This window comes from Anopheles ziemanni (genome assembly GCF_943734765.1).
Source record: "Anopheles ziemanni chromosome X unlocalized genomic scaffold, idAnoZiCoDA_A2_x.2 X_unloc_28, whole genome shotgun sequence".
NCBI classification, from domain to species: domain Eukaryota; kingdom Metazoa; phylum Arthropoda; class Insecta; order Diptera; family Culicidae; genus Anopheles; species Anopheles ziemanni.
In genome coordinates, this window is record NW_026689794.1 from 54,582 (window position 1) to 70,529 (window position 15,948).

Sequence of the window (15,948 nt, forward strand, 5' to 3'; positions counted from 1 at the left end):
AGATTGAGCGAGTGGACGCTTGACGACGACGATGAATTGTCCGGTTTCCTTCGTTTAGCACCCCTGTTGCGTTGATCCAAACAGCCAAAAAGGGTTGCATCGTCCAGCGCCGTCGACTCCGCAATCGGCAAGCCGTCGAAATCACCGGTGCTGCAACTTTCCTGGTCTTCGTCCACCACTTGAGTTTTCGTTAGCACAGCCTGCATGTACCGATCCAGCTCGTCCCACTCCGCCTGCATCTGAAAAGATGAACATATATCAATATACGCCATTAGTTCGGTGATGTATCTTATCAGGGCGTCCTGGTGTTCTTTCTCGAATGCTGCTTTGCGGACTGTCGGCAGTCGGTGGAATCGCTTCCTTGCAGCCCGGTGACACCTCGCTGCGGTATATGGTGGTTTTTGTTGTCCGTACTTTGCGACGAAGTAATCAATTGTAGTGAGCGGAACGGATTGGGGCTTTCCGTTTGCCTCGTCAAACAGCCGCTTTTCTTCCTTTGTAAGCCGGTGGTTTTCCGAACGCGATGCTTCGATGATATAAGGCAGTTTCGTGGCAGGATCAGCATGCTTCCACAGCTTTTTCCGGTCGGCGCAAGTCAGATTTAAGGTGCTGTGTTGTTTTGTAAAAATATTGTAAGGTGTTATGGTGCGGTTTGCTTTCTTGTTGTATGTTGTTTTGGTTTGGTTCTGGTGGCTAGAAATAAACAAAACAAAACAAACAATACAGTCAATGAAAACAAAGGAACCTTTTGGTTGATTATTTAAGACTTACGAATATTGTTGCATTTCTTGTGGGGTTGTTTTCGGCGTCTTGCCCAAACACTCCCGGACTCCTTTCTTCTGCACGATGCAGAGCATTTCGTCCAGCGTCCGATGCATGTTTATGGTCTGCAACAACATTTTAGTAGCGCTCTTTGCTTCTTCGGCCGTACGGTTGCCGACAGCGACGCGAGCCCAGTCTATTTCCTGCAGCCGGGCATCTGCATTTAGCACGTCCTCTGCTGGCAAAATTGCTCGAAGCCCGTGGACCAAATCATTGTACTCTGATTCCGTCCACTGTTCGGCAGCTACGTTTCCGAAATTCGCTCCTTGTTCGGAGTCCGCCGATCCGAACAGATCCTCACTTGCATTCATCAGATTGGAAGCCATTTTCTTCACCAAACTTTTTATTTTTTCTGGAGAGTAACTTGTTGCGTCTGCTTTTTTTGACCGTAGAAATGAGTCTGCAAAATGGCGTCGTTTTTTGCGGCAGGTACATCGGATAAGATGGACATCTTCTGTCCTGCTTCCCAAAACGTCAGTTGAACGAAAAAGGAATTTATTATTTGACAATAGTTCACAAATAATATTTAGAACACGTTGTTTCTTTCTGCGTGAATGTGCCAATAATATTTCGATTATGTGAAAGAAACATGACTAAATTTTGAATAACGACTAGAGAGAACAATTCTTTTTAAAACTAGAATAATAAAAAAATTGGTTCATTGGTTTTCTTTATGCTTTTTGAAGAACTGAACCCGCATCTTGTAAACACGATGACATTGAAGAATATTGTCAAAAAGAAAACTTCATACGGAATACATGTTTTTCTGTTTCAACAGACTTTATTTTAATAGCCATATGCGGATATTGAAATAAAATTAATCTTTGTTGCCTTCAAATTACTTTTCCATCGATATATAATAATGCGAGATCGGTTGCAATCAACCCGTCCTATTCCCAGTCGAATGACGAAGAGCACCACATTAGGAAGGAAGGAAGGACTAAAAACAAAAACAGAAAAACCAGGATTCATTATTTTTAATGAAAATAAAACTCCACTCCGCTGGTTATTTAACTGCATTCCGCTAGTTCTACGCTCCGGTTAGCCTAAGCTTTAAAAATGACTGCCCTTGAAATGCAATTATGGTTTGAGAGTCAGGTTCAATCGGTGCACACATTTTGTTGCTGGAATTCTGAGGAAAAACACCCGTTCGTATGGCTCGCGCGTCGCCGTTAACACATTGGTTGCATTGACCTTCCAGATGAAAAAAGTTCGGTATTGGGCACATACCTGTGACTACTCGGATTCGGAGAAAAATAAACCGTTTGTTAGTCTAGGTCACGGCCAAATCACATTCTTTAACTTCATCGGTTACTCACATTGATGGTAAAAATCGCACTTGAAAACTATTTCGGTAGTGTAGAACACCGATGAAGAGGCTATTTTGTATGGTTTATTAATAAACACGTATTCCGTCCACTTTTTTCTCTCTGTCGATGGGATGTTGTTGGACTCCGCATAACGTTTCCAAAACAGTTTCGTTTTGCGAGATGGGTTTGATGCTGCCTGGGCTACGCTCGATTTTGTGTTTTTTACGGTACTGAAAACCGGCTCAACGGGGCCAAAATCAGTGATGTCTCCCCTCATACCTGATTTTACTAAAAAACCATCGCATCTTCTCGCTCTCGACGGGATGTTGTTGGACTCCGCATAACGTTTCCAAAACTTATTTGTTTTGCGAGATTGGTTTGATACACCCTGAGCTACGCTTGATTTTGTGTTTTTTACGGTACCGAAAACCGGCTCAACGGGGTCCAAATCAGTGATGTCTCCCCTTATACCTGATTTTACTAAAAAACCATCGTATCTTCTCGCTCTCGACGGGATGTTGTTGGACTCCGCATAACGTTTCCAAAACTTATTTGTTTTGCGAGATTGGTTTGATACAGCCTGAGCTACGCTTGATTTTGTGTTTTTTACGGTACCGAAAACCGGCTCAACGGGGCCAAAATCAGTGATGTCTCCCCTCATACCTGATTTTACTAAAAAACCATCGCATCTTCTCGCTCTCGACGGGATGTTGTTGGACTTCGCATAACGTTTCCAAAACATATTTGTTTTGCGAGATTGGTTTGATACAGCCTGAGCTACGCAAGGTTTTGTGTTTTTTACGGTACCGAAAACCGGCTCAACGGGGCCAAAATCAGTGATGTCTCCCCTCATACCTGATTTTACTAAAAAACCATCGCATCTTCTCGCTCTCGACGGGATGTTGTTGGACTCCGCATAACGTTTCCAAAACTTATTTGTTTTGCGAGATCGGTTTGATACAGCCTGAGCTACGCTTGATTTTGTGTTTTTTACGGTACTGAAAACCGGCTCAACGGGGCCAAAATCAGTGATGTCTCCCCTCATACCTGATTTTACTAAAAAACCATCGCATCTTCTCGCTCTCGACGGGATGTTGTTGGACTCCGCATAACGTTTCCAAAACTTATTTGTTTTGCGAGATTGGTTTGATACAGCCTAAGCTACGCAAGGTTTTGTGTTTTTTACGGTACCGAAAACCGGCTCAACGGGGCCAAAATCAGTGATGTCTCCCCTCATACCTGATTTTACTAAAAAACCATCGCATCTTCTCGCTCTCGACGGGATGTTGTTGGACTCTGCATAACGTTTCCAAAACTTATTAGTTTTGCGAGATTGGTTTGATACAGCCTGAGCTACGCTTGATTTTGTGTTTTTTACGGTACCGAAAACCGGCTCAACGGGGCCAAAATCAGTGATGTCTCCCCTCATACCTGATTTTACTAAAAAACCATCGCATCTTCTCGCTCTCGACGGGATGTTGTTGGACTCCGCATAACGTTTCCAAAACTTATTTGTTTTGCGAGATTGGTTTGATACAGCCTGAGCTACGCTTGATTTTGTGTTTTTTACGGTACCGAAAACCGGCTCAACGGGGTCCAAATCAGTGATGTCTCCCCTCATACCTGATTTGACTAAAAAACCATCGGATCTTCTCGCTCTCGACGGGATGTTGTTGGACTCCGCATAACGTTTCCAAAACTTATTTGTTTTGCGTGATTGGTTTGATACAGCCTGAGCTACGCAACGTTTTGTGTTTTTTACGGTACTGAAAACCGGCTCAACGGGGCCAAAATCAGTGATGTCTCCCCTCATACCTGATTTTACTAAAAAACCATCGCATCTTCTCGCTCTCGACGGGATGTTGTTGGACTCCGCATAACGTTTCCAAAACTTATTTGTTTTGCGTGATTGGTTTGATACAGCCTGAGCTACGCAACGTTTTGTGTTTTTTACGGTACTGAAAATCGGCTCAACGGGGCCAAAATCAGTGATGTCTCCCCTCATACCTGATTTGATAAAAAAACCATCGGATCTTCTCGCTCTCGACGGGATGTTGTTGGACTCCGCATAACGTTTCCAAAACTTATTTGTTTTGCGAGATTGGTTTGATACAGCCTGAGCTACGCAAGGTTTTGTGTTTTTTACGGTACCGAAAACCGGCTCAACGGGGCCAAAATCAGTGATGTCTCCCCTCATACCTGATTTTACTAAAAAACCATCGCATCTTCTCGCTCTCGACGGGATGTTGTTGGACTCCGCATAACGTTTCCAAAACTTATTTGTTTTGCGAGATTGGTTTGATACAGCCTGAGCTACGCAAGGTTTTGTGTTTTTTACGGTACCGAAAACCGGCTCAACGGGGCCAAAATCAGTGATGTCTCCCCTCATACCTGATTTTACTAAAAAACCATCGCATCTTCTCGCTCTCGACGGGATGTTGTTGGACTCCGCAAAACGTTTCCAAAACTTATTTGTTTTGCGAGATTGGTTTGATACAGCCTGAGCTACGCTTGATTTTGTGTTTTACACGGTACCGAAAACCGGCTCAACGGGGCCAAAATCAGTGATGTCTCCCCTCATACCTGATTTTACTAAAAAACCATCGCATCTTCTCGCTCTCGACGGGATGTTGTTGGACTCCGCATAACGTTTCCAAAACTTATTTGTTTTGCGAGATTGGTTTGATACAGCCTGAGCTACGCTTGATTTTGTGTTTTTTACGGTACCGAAAACCGGCTCAACGGGGCCAAAATCAGTGATGTTTCCCCTAGCTCAAGATTTTACTAAAAAAACCATCGCATCTTCTCGCTCTCGACGGGATGTTGTTGGACTCCGCATAACGTTTCCAAAACTTATTTGTTTTGCGAGATTGGTTTGATACAGCCTGAGCTACGCTTTTTTTGTGTTCCATGCTATGCTTTGCTGGGTTTAGGAGATGCAGCTTATCATGCACGAAGTGTTTTTTTTTTTTGAAACGAGGATTCAATCTCCAAAATAAATATCGACTGCAAGCGAAATTGAAATAAAAGAGTGCGAGCAGCAAAATGGGGAAAACGTAGCCATAACTCAAATAAATTGAACACGAGTGATATAGTTTTAACAATTGTTTATTTGCATGCATTTATTTTAAATGAAAAAGCTACATCTACATTTGCATGCACTTATTCATTATATGGCATGCATTACTTTAAATTGAACGTGGTTAGTCATTTTTGCATGCATTAAATTATTTGAAGGCATGCATTAATAATAGTTAAATTAATTTTTCATATTAAAATAGTGTGAGCGCGTGGACGCTCGACGACGACGATGAGTTGTTCGGTTTTCTACGTTTAGCACGGCTGTTGTGCTGATCCACATGATGGCCAAAAAGGGATGCATCGTCCAGCGCCGTCGACTCCGCAATCGGCAAGTCGTGGAAATCATCGTCGCTGCATCTGGCCTGGTCTTCGTCCACCACTTGAGTTTTCGGTAGCACAGCCTGCATGTACCGATCCAGCTCCTCCCACTCCGCCTGCCTCTGAAAAGATGAACATGTATCAATATACGCCATATGTTCGGTGATGTATCTTATCAGGGCGTCCTGGTGTTCTTTCTCGAATGCTGCTTTGCGGACTGTTGGCAGTCGGTGGAATCGCTTCCTTGCAGCCCGGTGACACCTCGCTGCTGTATATGGTGGTTTATGTTGGCCGTACTTTGCGACGAAGTAATCAATTGTAGTGAGTGGAACGGATTGGGGCTTTCCGTTTGCCTCGTCAAACAGCCGCTTTTCTTCCTTTGTAAGCCGGTGGTTTTCCGAACGCGATGCTTCGATGATATAAGGCAGTTTCGTGGTAGGATCAGCATGCTTCCACAGCTTTTTCCGGTCGGCGCAAGTCAGATTTAAGGTGCTGTGTTGTTTTGTAAAAATATTGTAAGGTGTTATGGTGCGGTTTGCTATCTTGTTGTATGTTGTTTTGGTTTGGTTCTGGTAGCTAGAAATAATCAAAACAAAACAAACAATACAATCAATGAAAACCAAGGCACCTTTTGGTTGATTATTTAAGACTTACGAATATTGTTGCATTTTTGGTTGTGTAGTTTTCGGCGTCTCGCCCAAACACTCCCGGACTCCTTTCTTCTGCACGATGCAGAGCATTTCGTCCAGCGTCCGATACGCGTCGACTCTCTGCAACAACATTTTTGTCGCCTTCTTTGCTTCTTCGGGCGTATGGTTGCCTACAGCGACGCGAGTCCAATTTATTTGCTGAATCCGGTCGTCTGCTTTCTTCTCGTCCTCCGCTGGCAAAATTGCTCGAAGCTGGTGGACCAAATCATCGTACTCGGCTACCGTCCACTGTTCGGCAGGAACGTTACCGATATTCGCACATTGTTCGGTCTCCGCCGATGCGAACATATCCTCAGTAGCGTTTATCCAACTCGAGGCCATTTTCTGCACGAAACTTTTTATTTTTTCTGTAGTAAATTGGTTGAGTCTGCTTCTTTCGTCCGTAGGAAGGCGTCTGTAAAATGGCGTCGTTTTTTTCGGCAGGTACATTGAGTCGATTCTCTGTCCTGCTTCCCGAAATGTCAGTTGAACGAAAAGGAGTTATTAATTTTTCAATAGCTCACAAACGAAATCAAGAAAACGTTGTTTCTTTCAGCGTAAATGTTCCAGTATTGTTGCGGTCATGTGGAAGAATCATCATTAAATTAAAAATAACGGCCAGAGTGAGCAACTTATTTCAAAACAAGAATAATTTAAAATTTGTTCGTTGGATTTCATTATTTTCGTTGGAGAACTGAACCCACAATTTGTAAACACGACGAAATGGAAGACAATTGTCAAAAAGTCAACTTCATACGGTATAATTATTTGTTTCTGCTGTAACAGATTTTTGTTTTATTTACATCTGCGCATATATAATAAAAATGAAGCTTTTGGTCTCTAAAATACCATTCCAAAAATATATAATAATACGAGATCGGGTTCTTACAACCAGACTTATTTCCGGTTTTGTGGTTTTTCCGATATCAGCAGTGATGACCAGTACCATGGTGCACCTACGATGAACCGCAATCTTAAAAATATGTTCTTTCAACATTCATCTTTCTCCTGCTTTCTTCGAAATACGTCTTATGATAACAAATTTATAATTTTTCAATTATAAAATTTCAAAATTCAAAAAAACAAGAAATGAAATTATTTTATTCGTTGCTCATCGAAGACCTACTTGAAGAACTGAACACGTATTTTGTAAACATGGTTTCATTGAAACCACCTTCATACGTTGTTGAAATAATGGTTCGTTTCTGCTACAAAATACTTTTTTTAACCTGCATCCGAACATATCGAAATAAAAAAAGTTTTCTTGGTCCGCAATTTACCATTCCAAAAATATATAACAATGCGAGATCGGTTGCAAACAACACAACTTATTCCCGGATTCGCTTATTTGACAAAATACAGCCCACCGGAATCACCTTCGGTAAAGTTTACCCGTAGAAATGTGTTCTTTAATTATACATCTTCATTCTATTTGTTTGTCGTCATTGCTCAAAATCGAGATAAACATGTTTTAATTTTTCAAAAACAAAGTACTATTTCAAGCATGAAAACATAAAATAAAATCATTTTTTTATTGATATTCGACCTCCTACTTGAAGAACTGAACCCGCATTTTGTAAACATGCTTTCATTGAAACCACCTCCATACGTTGTTGAAATAATGGTTCGTTTCTGCTACAAAAGACTTTTTTTAATCTTCATCTGACCATATCGAAATGAAATAAGTTTTCTTGGTCCGCAATTTACCATTCCAAAAATATATAATTATGCGAGATCGGTTGCAAACAACACAACTTATTCCCGGATTTGCTTATTAGACAATATACAGCTCACCGGAATCACCTTCGGTAAAGTTTACCCGTAGAAATGTGTTCTTTAATTATACATCTTTATCCTATTTGCTTGTCGTCAGTGCTCGGACTTGAGATAATTATGTTTTAATTTTTCAAAAACTAAGTACTATTTCAAGCATTAAAACATGAAAAAAAAATTATTTTTTTTTATTAATCTACGACCACCTACTGGAAGAACTGAACCCGCATTTTGTAAACATGCTGACACAGAAGACAATTGCCGAAGAGTAAACTTCATACGGTTATTAATTTTGTATTTGTTTCTGCGCTAAAAGACTTTTTTTTAATCAGCATCTGACCAAATCGAAATTAAATAAATCTTCTTCGTCTCCATTTTACCTTTCCAAAAATATATCATCATACGGGACCGGTTGCGAAAAACTCGATTTATTCCCGGTTTTGTTTATTTGACGATATAAGCGGCTTCGACCGGGAAGACCTTCAATGAAGTGTATCGGTAGAAATGTTTTCTTTCAGCTTTCATGTTCGTTAGCAAAATGAATAACGCGACAACCCGAAATAACTGTGTTTGCATATAATTTCCGTTCAATCTGAATTTATTATTATCCCCAAAAAGAAATCACACGCATTGTCAATGCGACACATCCGATTTATGATTGTCAAATAAAATCAGAGCACACCTCTTCCTCTTCACTCGTTGGGGAATTGTAAGTTTGTCATTTTCCTAAGCAGGTGCAGATTGTTATGACGACATTAAAATACAGTGAAAAATAAATGCAACTTTGTTTTGATTAAAGCTTCTCATTACTTTACATAAAAAACAGATTGCCAGCCATGTCGGGAAATCGAAGTTCCCGCGGTCGACAGAAGCTTCCCACAACGGCGAGGAAATGCTTGATTTCACCGAATCAGCGTTCGGCAGCCAGGGGCGTAGCACCAGCAGCGCCGGCAGCAAACCCGGTTGATTTCCGAGCACCGGTCACAGCTTGTACCAGCAAACCTAAAGATGACTTAAGTACGAAACTTTTGGAGCTAGATAACACGTTGCTGAACGCGGTCGATTTGGCCAGCATCGAGAAAAAAGTCAAAGGTTCGAAGCCGCGTACCTCATGGGGCGGCGCAGCCGATCAACCGATCACACCGTTTCGAAAACGTTCCAAATCAGTTGGAGGTAGGTGAACGATTTATACGAGTGACAACAACCACCACGGAATGCTATCTCCCTCCAGTGTTTTGACCGTAATGCTTCCATCAATTATAATTGCATATTTTTCCGGCAAACTTATTGAATAGGAAGCCGATTTTTCTCATTGGTCTGCTTGTATTTCCCGTTAAAAGAAGTGTGATGGTATAAATATGCTTTTAAAGAAAGGTCATTTAGCCATATGACCAACTTCTTGCCATCTTACCAAAATTCTTCCGAATAATTATAGTTGCGTTTTTGTACGGCAATCTTATTAAAATTCTACGAGAAGACGCTATTTCTTATTGGTCTGCTCATATTTTCCGTTGAAAGTTGAATGTGCATTCAAAGATTGGTCATTCAGTCATATGACCGACTTCCTGTAGTCTTTGCATAATGCTTCCATAAAATGAAAGTTGCGTGTTTTAACGTTATACTTCGGAATTATCTAAAGAAAGACGCAAATACGTATCGGATATGATTTATTTCGTGCCTAATAATAAAGCAGTTCTTTAAAAAAAGAATAAAGGATTGATGATTATTTTGAAACATCTTTACTAAAGCACGCCACGCGTACTGATGGGTCTCAAACGTACCCGAATCTCTGGAAACATGTCGAAAACCGGTCGTCCTCTACGTTTAACTTTATACCTGACCGCCAATATTCCAATTAAAATATTTTTCGTTTATACCCGTTGCCATGAATCATGCAGAAATACATACCTGCGAACCATTTTTGTTACTCACCTTGACTGCACCTTTTTTTTCTTACCTAAATTCTTCCGTTTGAGGATTTTTTCCAACAAAATGCTAGTATCTTAAATTTGGGTCTAATGTTTAAGCTGCTTTTTTTTTGAATTTTTTTTGGAAAACTAACCCAAAACATTAACATCTTTGTTAGCAAAAATACTGCTGGCTCGCGTGCGCATAGGACAACGTGGTGGACGTTAGAAAATGTCTAAAACTCACCATTGAAAAGGACACAGTTGTGTATTTTTCAAATCGCAAGCCTCCACCACCACCCACAGTGCTACTTCAACCCCGCAAAGTTCGATCCAGATCGGTTCAGTCCGCAAAATTACGATAAAATTTACCCTTGCACGTTTCATCCTTTTGAATCCGACCCAGTATTCGTATTGAAAACCGCTGCGTCCTCATGGAGGTTAAAATGATCTTCTACAATATGCTGATGGAGTTTATGTTCGAGAAAACTACCATTATATCGGTTCAATTGCAACTGGCACACATTTATTTCAGAACGTCATGCGATAAGGAAATGTACGTTGAATTTCGACCAAAAAATTAAAAAATATACCGAAAAAAATCAACTGCCTCGTTCTGACTTTACATTCTTTTATTTGATAGAATTGAGAAAACATCAAATCGAAATTTTTGACCAGAAAATGCAAAGAAAAAGTCTTTCTAGTAAAAAATAGTTAATTCATCTCAAGAAAACATGAAGCAACACACTTAATTCAACAACAAGAGATCTCGTTTGCTTCCGTTTTGGCAATAAGTAATAAGTTCAGCCTTCGTTATGTCCATTTTATCTTCTTACAGCTAACTGATGCGAGTTGGTGAGTGGCTATATGGTATTCCTTACCACCACAATGATCAGCAAAACAAGTTCAACGATTCATCTGCGAGAGATACTCTTCGGCCTGTTCGCGTAGGACATCAACTTGTTCCATAAGTTTCGCCTAAAAGTAACAACAAGTTGTAATGTAGTAATGGAAAAATGTGGAATCAGCCTCAACTGCATGCATGCATTACCTTCGCGCTCAGTATCAATTGGTTCGCCGTCCTGTAGTTCATGTATTCGATGGTTTCTACCAGCTCCTTCGATTTGGCACGGGCTAAGGAGCCGAGCGTCGTGTACCCCGCCCGGTACAACTGTTTGGCACGGCCCTGAAAAAAAAAACAACGATTATAATTTTGCCACACGCGAATGCCGCGAGATCGCAACTTACCAGCTTCATCGATGGCAGCTCCATCAGTGGCATCAGCTCGAGCTTACAGTAGTGCGTCAATCGTTTGGTCATGCCCGTCAGTAGGTGCTGGAACACCCACAGTTCCGGGATTTCCTCGCACATCCGCAGCAAACTGTGCGCTGTCCCAGCGGCGGCGGTCATTAGCGTCTGAATCGCCCCCGCGCTCACGCGGTACTTGAGGGCAACTTCCTGGAGATCCGTTTGGCTCCAAAGGTCGTGTACGATTAGCACACGGAAGAAACGCTGCATTAGGAACATTGTCTCGTCGGGTACAGTGCGGCGCTTTAGAATTTTCTCTATAACCACTTGACTGATGTTGTACCTTGCGGCGATTTTCCGCAGTGCATCCGAGAGTTTACTGGTCTGAAAAAAGTATTGCAGTCAGTTAATAATCTTTTTGAATTGAACCTCTTTTTAATGCTTAATATCAAGGGCACATCCTTATCACCGCACTAACCCATTTTTACGATTGCCTCTATACTTGAAAACTCGTTGATTCTTTTGATGTCCAACCACTATACTTCAACGTTTACAATTTTTCTTGCAAAGCTACGTGAAAGTCGGATTTGATGAAATTATAGCAACTTTAAGCTCAAACTTCAAGCTAAAGATTTTTTTATAGTTATTTTAAAAAAAATATGTTGAGGAAGACCTAGAAAAGACAAGAACAAACTAGAAGGCAGTCTTCCATGATTCGCTCTTAGAAAAAGCATTTCTAAAATTTCATCAAAAATTACTTCATCCATCACTACTCGATTTTGAAAAAACGATACAAGAACAAAACAAATGGTATTTGAGTGCTTTTCAAACGAATGCTTTAGCGTGGTTCGCTCTATGGAGCTATGAAAAAGATAAGTTTCAGATAACAAATACATACAAATAATACAAATAGGATACAAATATATTTCACGGTTGTTTGTGGTTCAACTTGCGGTGTTTAACACTTAACGTTTAAGAAACAATACTTGCTATCGTTAAAAAAGGGGTACTTACCAGAATGATCAAATCCTCAATTTTGAAATATACTTCCAATCCGTCCTCCAGCAGAATGAGGAAAAGCAGATCAAACTCATCGAGCACACACAGTCGTTTGCCTAGTTCCTGCATCTCGTTGTAGAACCGGACCGCTCGCTCTATGTCGAACCCGGCTCGGATGGCCGCCTTGCCAAGGTTGATCACTTCCAGCGGGCTCGTTCGATCGATCGTTTTGAAAACCTTACCCGGACGGGAAGGTGTCTTGTGTACTCGAACGAACGCCTGTCCTACCGCTTCCTCCGATCGTCCATCTGCGGCACTGATTTGTACAACCATGTTCGTGGGATTGCGCAGACAGCTATCGTGCGTTGCCTTTATCGCATTGCCCTGATACAGCTGCACGATCGTTTCATCGGTGATGGCCTCGAGATCGATTTCGCGTCGCTTCGCTTGCTGCGCTAGCAGTGTGCTTCCAACCATCGCTTGAAGCGCATTCCGTGTCTTACAAAGACCGAGTCCGATCGAGCCGAGTACGAGCGATTTCAAGCAGGCTCCTTCGTCTTCCAAGAGCGCCGACTCGGCGAAGTCCAGTGGTGAGCAGAACATCTCGCAAATTTGCGGAATATCGAGCATGGCGGAAATAAGTATGGAATCGCCGGTGTCGCGTTTACCCGCACGCCCTGCCCGGCCAACCATTTGTTTGTAGCGACTTAGCGTAAAAAAATCGCTCCCAATGTAAGGAGAGCAGATTATTACACGTTTCGCCGAAAGATTCACACTGGCGGCCAGAGTGGAAGTGCACACGATCACCGAAAGGATGCCGGCCCGGAATGCATCCTCGATCATACGACGCTCGTCCTGCGTTAACCTACCGTGATGGTACGCGACCCCGACACGAAACGAATGCGGAAGGATTGGTGCAACGGACCCGTCATCCTGGAGAGACTTTATAATCTGCGCTTTTTCCTCTGCCCGGTGCTGGGCAAATGAATCCGGCAAGTTGGCCGCTAGCATGGCGCACAAACTTTCACACCTGTTTCTGGTAGGACAAAACACCAAACACGAACCCTTGGGGATTACTTCCATGATCAGACCAATCACATGGTCCACGTCGATCCGCCGCAGTTCCTCACCGTAGTTAAACTCTAACTTTCGCTTTTCTCCTAACACATCAAATATGCGTTCGGCTTGGCTGCGAACCTCGAACAGATCTTCCCCCCACTTGATGTATTCCTTCAACTCCACCGGCCGATTTTCGCGACAGTAAACGTCGGCTAGCATGAAACAGGCCAATTCACCCAAGTTTCCGATAGAAGCACTCATTCCTACGATCTGAATTCCGGCTCGTAGCGACTGCACCTTGGTGATCAACATCTCCAGAGTGCCCCCGTGTCGCTGCTCTCCAATCATATGCAGTTCGTCGATCACGATCAGCCCGATCTCGTCCGCGCGACCCACCTCGATGAGAGAGTTCATGAGGATGAGCGATTTTTCGATCGTACAAACAAAGATCGTGTTTTTTCTGTGCCGTTTGAGCGGCGGACATTGTCCCCTACCACCGGTGTACTCCTCCAATAAAAACTGCAGCTCGATCGAGAACGGAGTGAGCGCGATCAGCTTCTCCTGAGCGGATGAAACGTACGGCACGACGAACATGACGTTCCGCAGGCGGCAAATAATCTCCCGTAGCATAAGAATCTCCGCCACCAGTGTCTTTCCACCGCTCGTTGGCAGTGCGTAGATCAAATTACGTCTCTCGTCGATCGCCGGCAAGTCCAGACACTCCTGCTGCCAATCGTACAGCTCGCCAATACCACGAAAGTCTCGCAGCATTCGCCGAACGTTGTTCGGTAGCCCAAAGAACGGACCCTTCTCGAGGAAAAGCGACGATACGTGGGGTACGGTGATCTTTGGCTTTGTAGTCTGATCTGAAATTCGCTCATCACGATTGATGGCCGCTATGGTCGAGTTGCTGGTCCTCATTCGCGAGCTTCCCTCGCCTATCGCATTCGCCATCGGCTCAATGTTGGTCATGTCGTGCAGCGTACGGTCACAGATTTCAAAAATCCGCAACGCTTCGCTCACCTTCTGCAGCTCAAAGGTACGTTCAGCTTCAGCGGCTACCTGCTGGAAATGTGACGGACGCTCCGGATGACCTATTTGTGATGCACCGATCGCGACGATTCGCTCCACCCCCTCATCAGCGAGGGACTCGTCTTGCCGCATGTACTGCGAACAGATGTCCTGGTTTGTGTACACCTCGAACCCGTTACTCTCTCGCAGCATATCACCGACGTGCGTTACTGGTTTGGTGGACCCGATCCGTTTCAGTTTAGCCTTGATTATTTCGTCCGTGTCAAGTTGATCGTGGCTGGCGATCGGTACCTGTCCACATGGTAGCATTTCAGCATCGTCATTTTCCACCCCAGACCACAGAGGACGAACCGGAGGAGTTTCCTCGTTTGCAACGTTTGACCGATTTGATGTAAGATTTTCATTACAGCCACTGTCCCTCCCTCCGTCGCGCACCTCGCTACCGTCCATGTTCATTTTAAGCACATAAATCTTTCGACTACTTACAGCTGATTTTTGCAGTTTCGGAGGACTTGCCATAAGCCTTCTTTCAATGGCTGTTACAGGAAAACAGTTTTGAAATAAAGTAAAAAGTATCTTAAATTATACGTTATTGTCACTCGTATAAAGCGTTCACCTACCTCCAACTGATTTGGAACGTTTTCGAAACGGCGTGATCGGTTGATCGGCTGCGGCGCGTGTCATATTTCCGCCCCATGAGGTACGCGGCATCGAACGCTTGACTTTTTTCTCGATGCTGGCCAAATCGACCGCGTTCAGCAACGTGTTATCTAGCTCCAAAAGTTTCGTACTTAAGTCATCTTTGGGTTTGCTGGTACATGCTGTGACCGGTGCTCGGAAATCAACCGGGTTTGCTGCCGGCGCTGCTGGAGCTACGCCCCTGGCTGCCGAACGTTGATTCGGTGAAATCAAGCATTTCTTCGCCGTTGTGGGAAACTTCTGGCGACCGCGGGAACTTCGATTTCCTGACATGGCTGGCGTACTGCTTTTAATTTAAAGTAATGTGAAGCTTTAATCAAAACGATGTTGTATTTATTTTTCACTGAATTTTAATGACGTCATAACAATTTGCACCTGCTTAGGAAATTGACAAAATTACAGTTCCCCAACGAGTGAAGAGGAAGGGGTGTGCTCTGTGTTTATTTGACAATCATGAATCGGATGTGTCGCATTGACAATGCGTGTGATTTCTTTTTGGGGATAATAATAAATTTGGATTGAACGGAAATTATATGCAAGCACAATTATTTCGGGTTGTTGCGTTAATCATTTTGCGAACGAACATGAAAGCTGAAAGAAAACATTTCTACCGATACACTTCATTGAAGGTCTTCCCGGTCAAAGCCGCTTATATCGTCAAATAAACAAAACCGGGAATATGTCGAGTTTTTCGCAACCAGTCCCGTATGATGATATATTTTTGGATAGGTCAAATAGAGATGAAGAAGATAAATTTAATTTCGATTTGGTCAGATGCTGATTAAAAATATGTTTTAAGCGCAGAAACAAATACAAAATTAATTACCGTATGAAGTGTCCTCTTTGGCAATTGTCTTCTTCGTCAGCATGTTTACAAAATGCGGGTTCAGTTCTTCAAGTAGGTGGTCGTAGATGAATAAAAAAAATAATTTAATTTCATGTTTTAATGCTAGAAATAGTACTTTGTTTTTGAAAAATTAAAACATAATTATCTCAAGTCCGAACACTGAC

General features: G+C 42.7%; 1 protein-coding gene across 1 annotated transcript; it reads right to left on the minus strand.

Moving 5' to 3' along the window:
• Positions 1 to 10,806: 10,806 nt before the first annotated feature.
• LOC131292056 (helicase POLQ-like) lies at positions 10,807 to 15,210 on the minus strand. Its single transcript, XM_058320769.1, has 5 exons — positions 14,859 to 15,210; positions 12,163 to 14,774; positions 11,149 to 11,532; positions 10,952 to 11,086; positions 10,807 to 10,878 (listed from the first exon to the last, which is right to left on the minus strand). The coding sequence occupies exons 1-5, from the start codon at positions 15,208 to 15,210 to the stop codon at positions 10,807 to 10,809; spliced, it is 3,555 nt and encodes a 1,184-aa protein (XP_058176752.1).
• Positions 15,211 to 15,948: the final 738 nt, after the last annotated feature.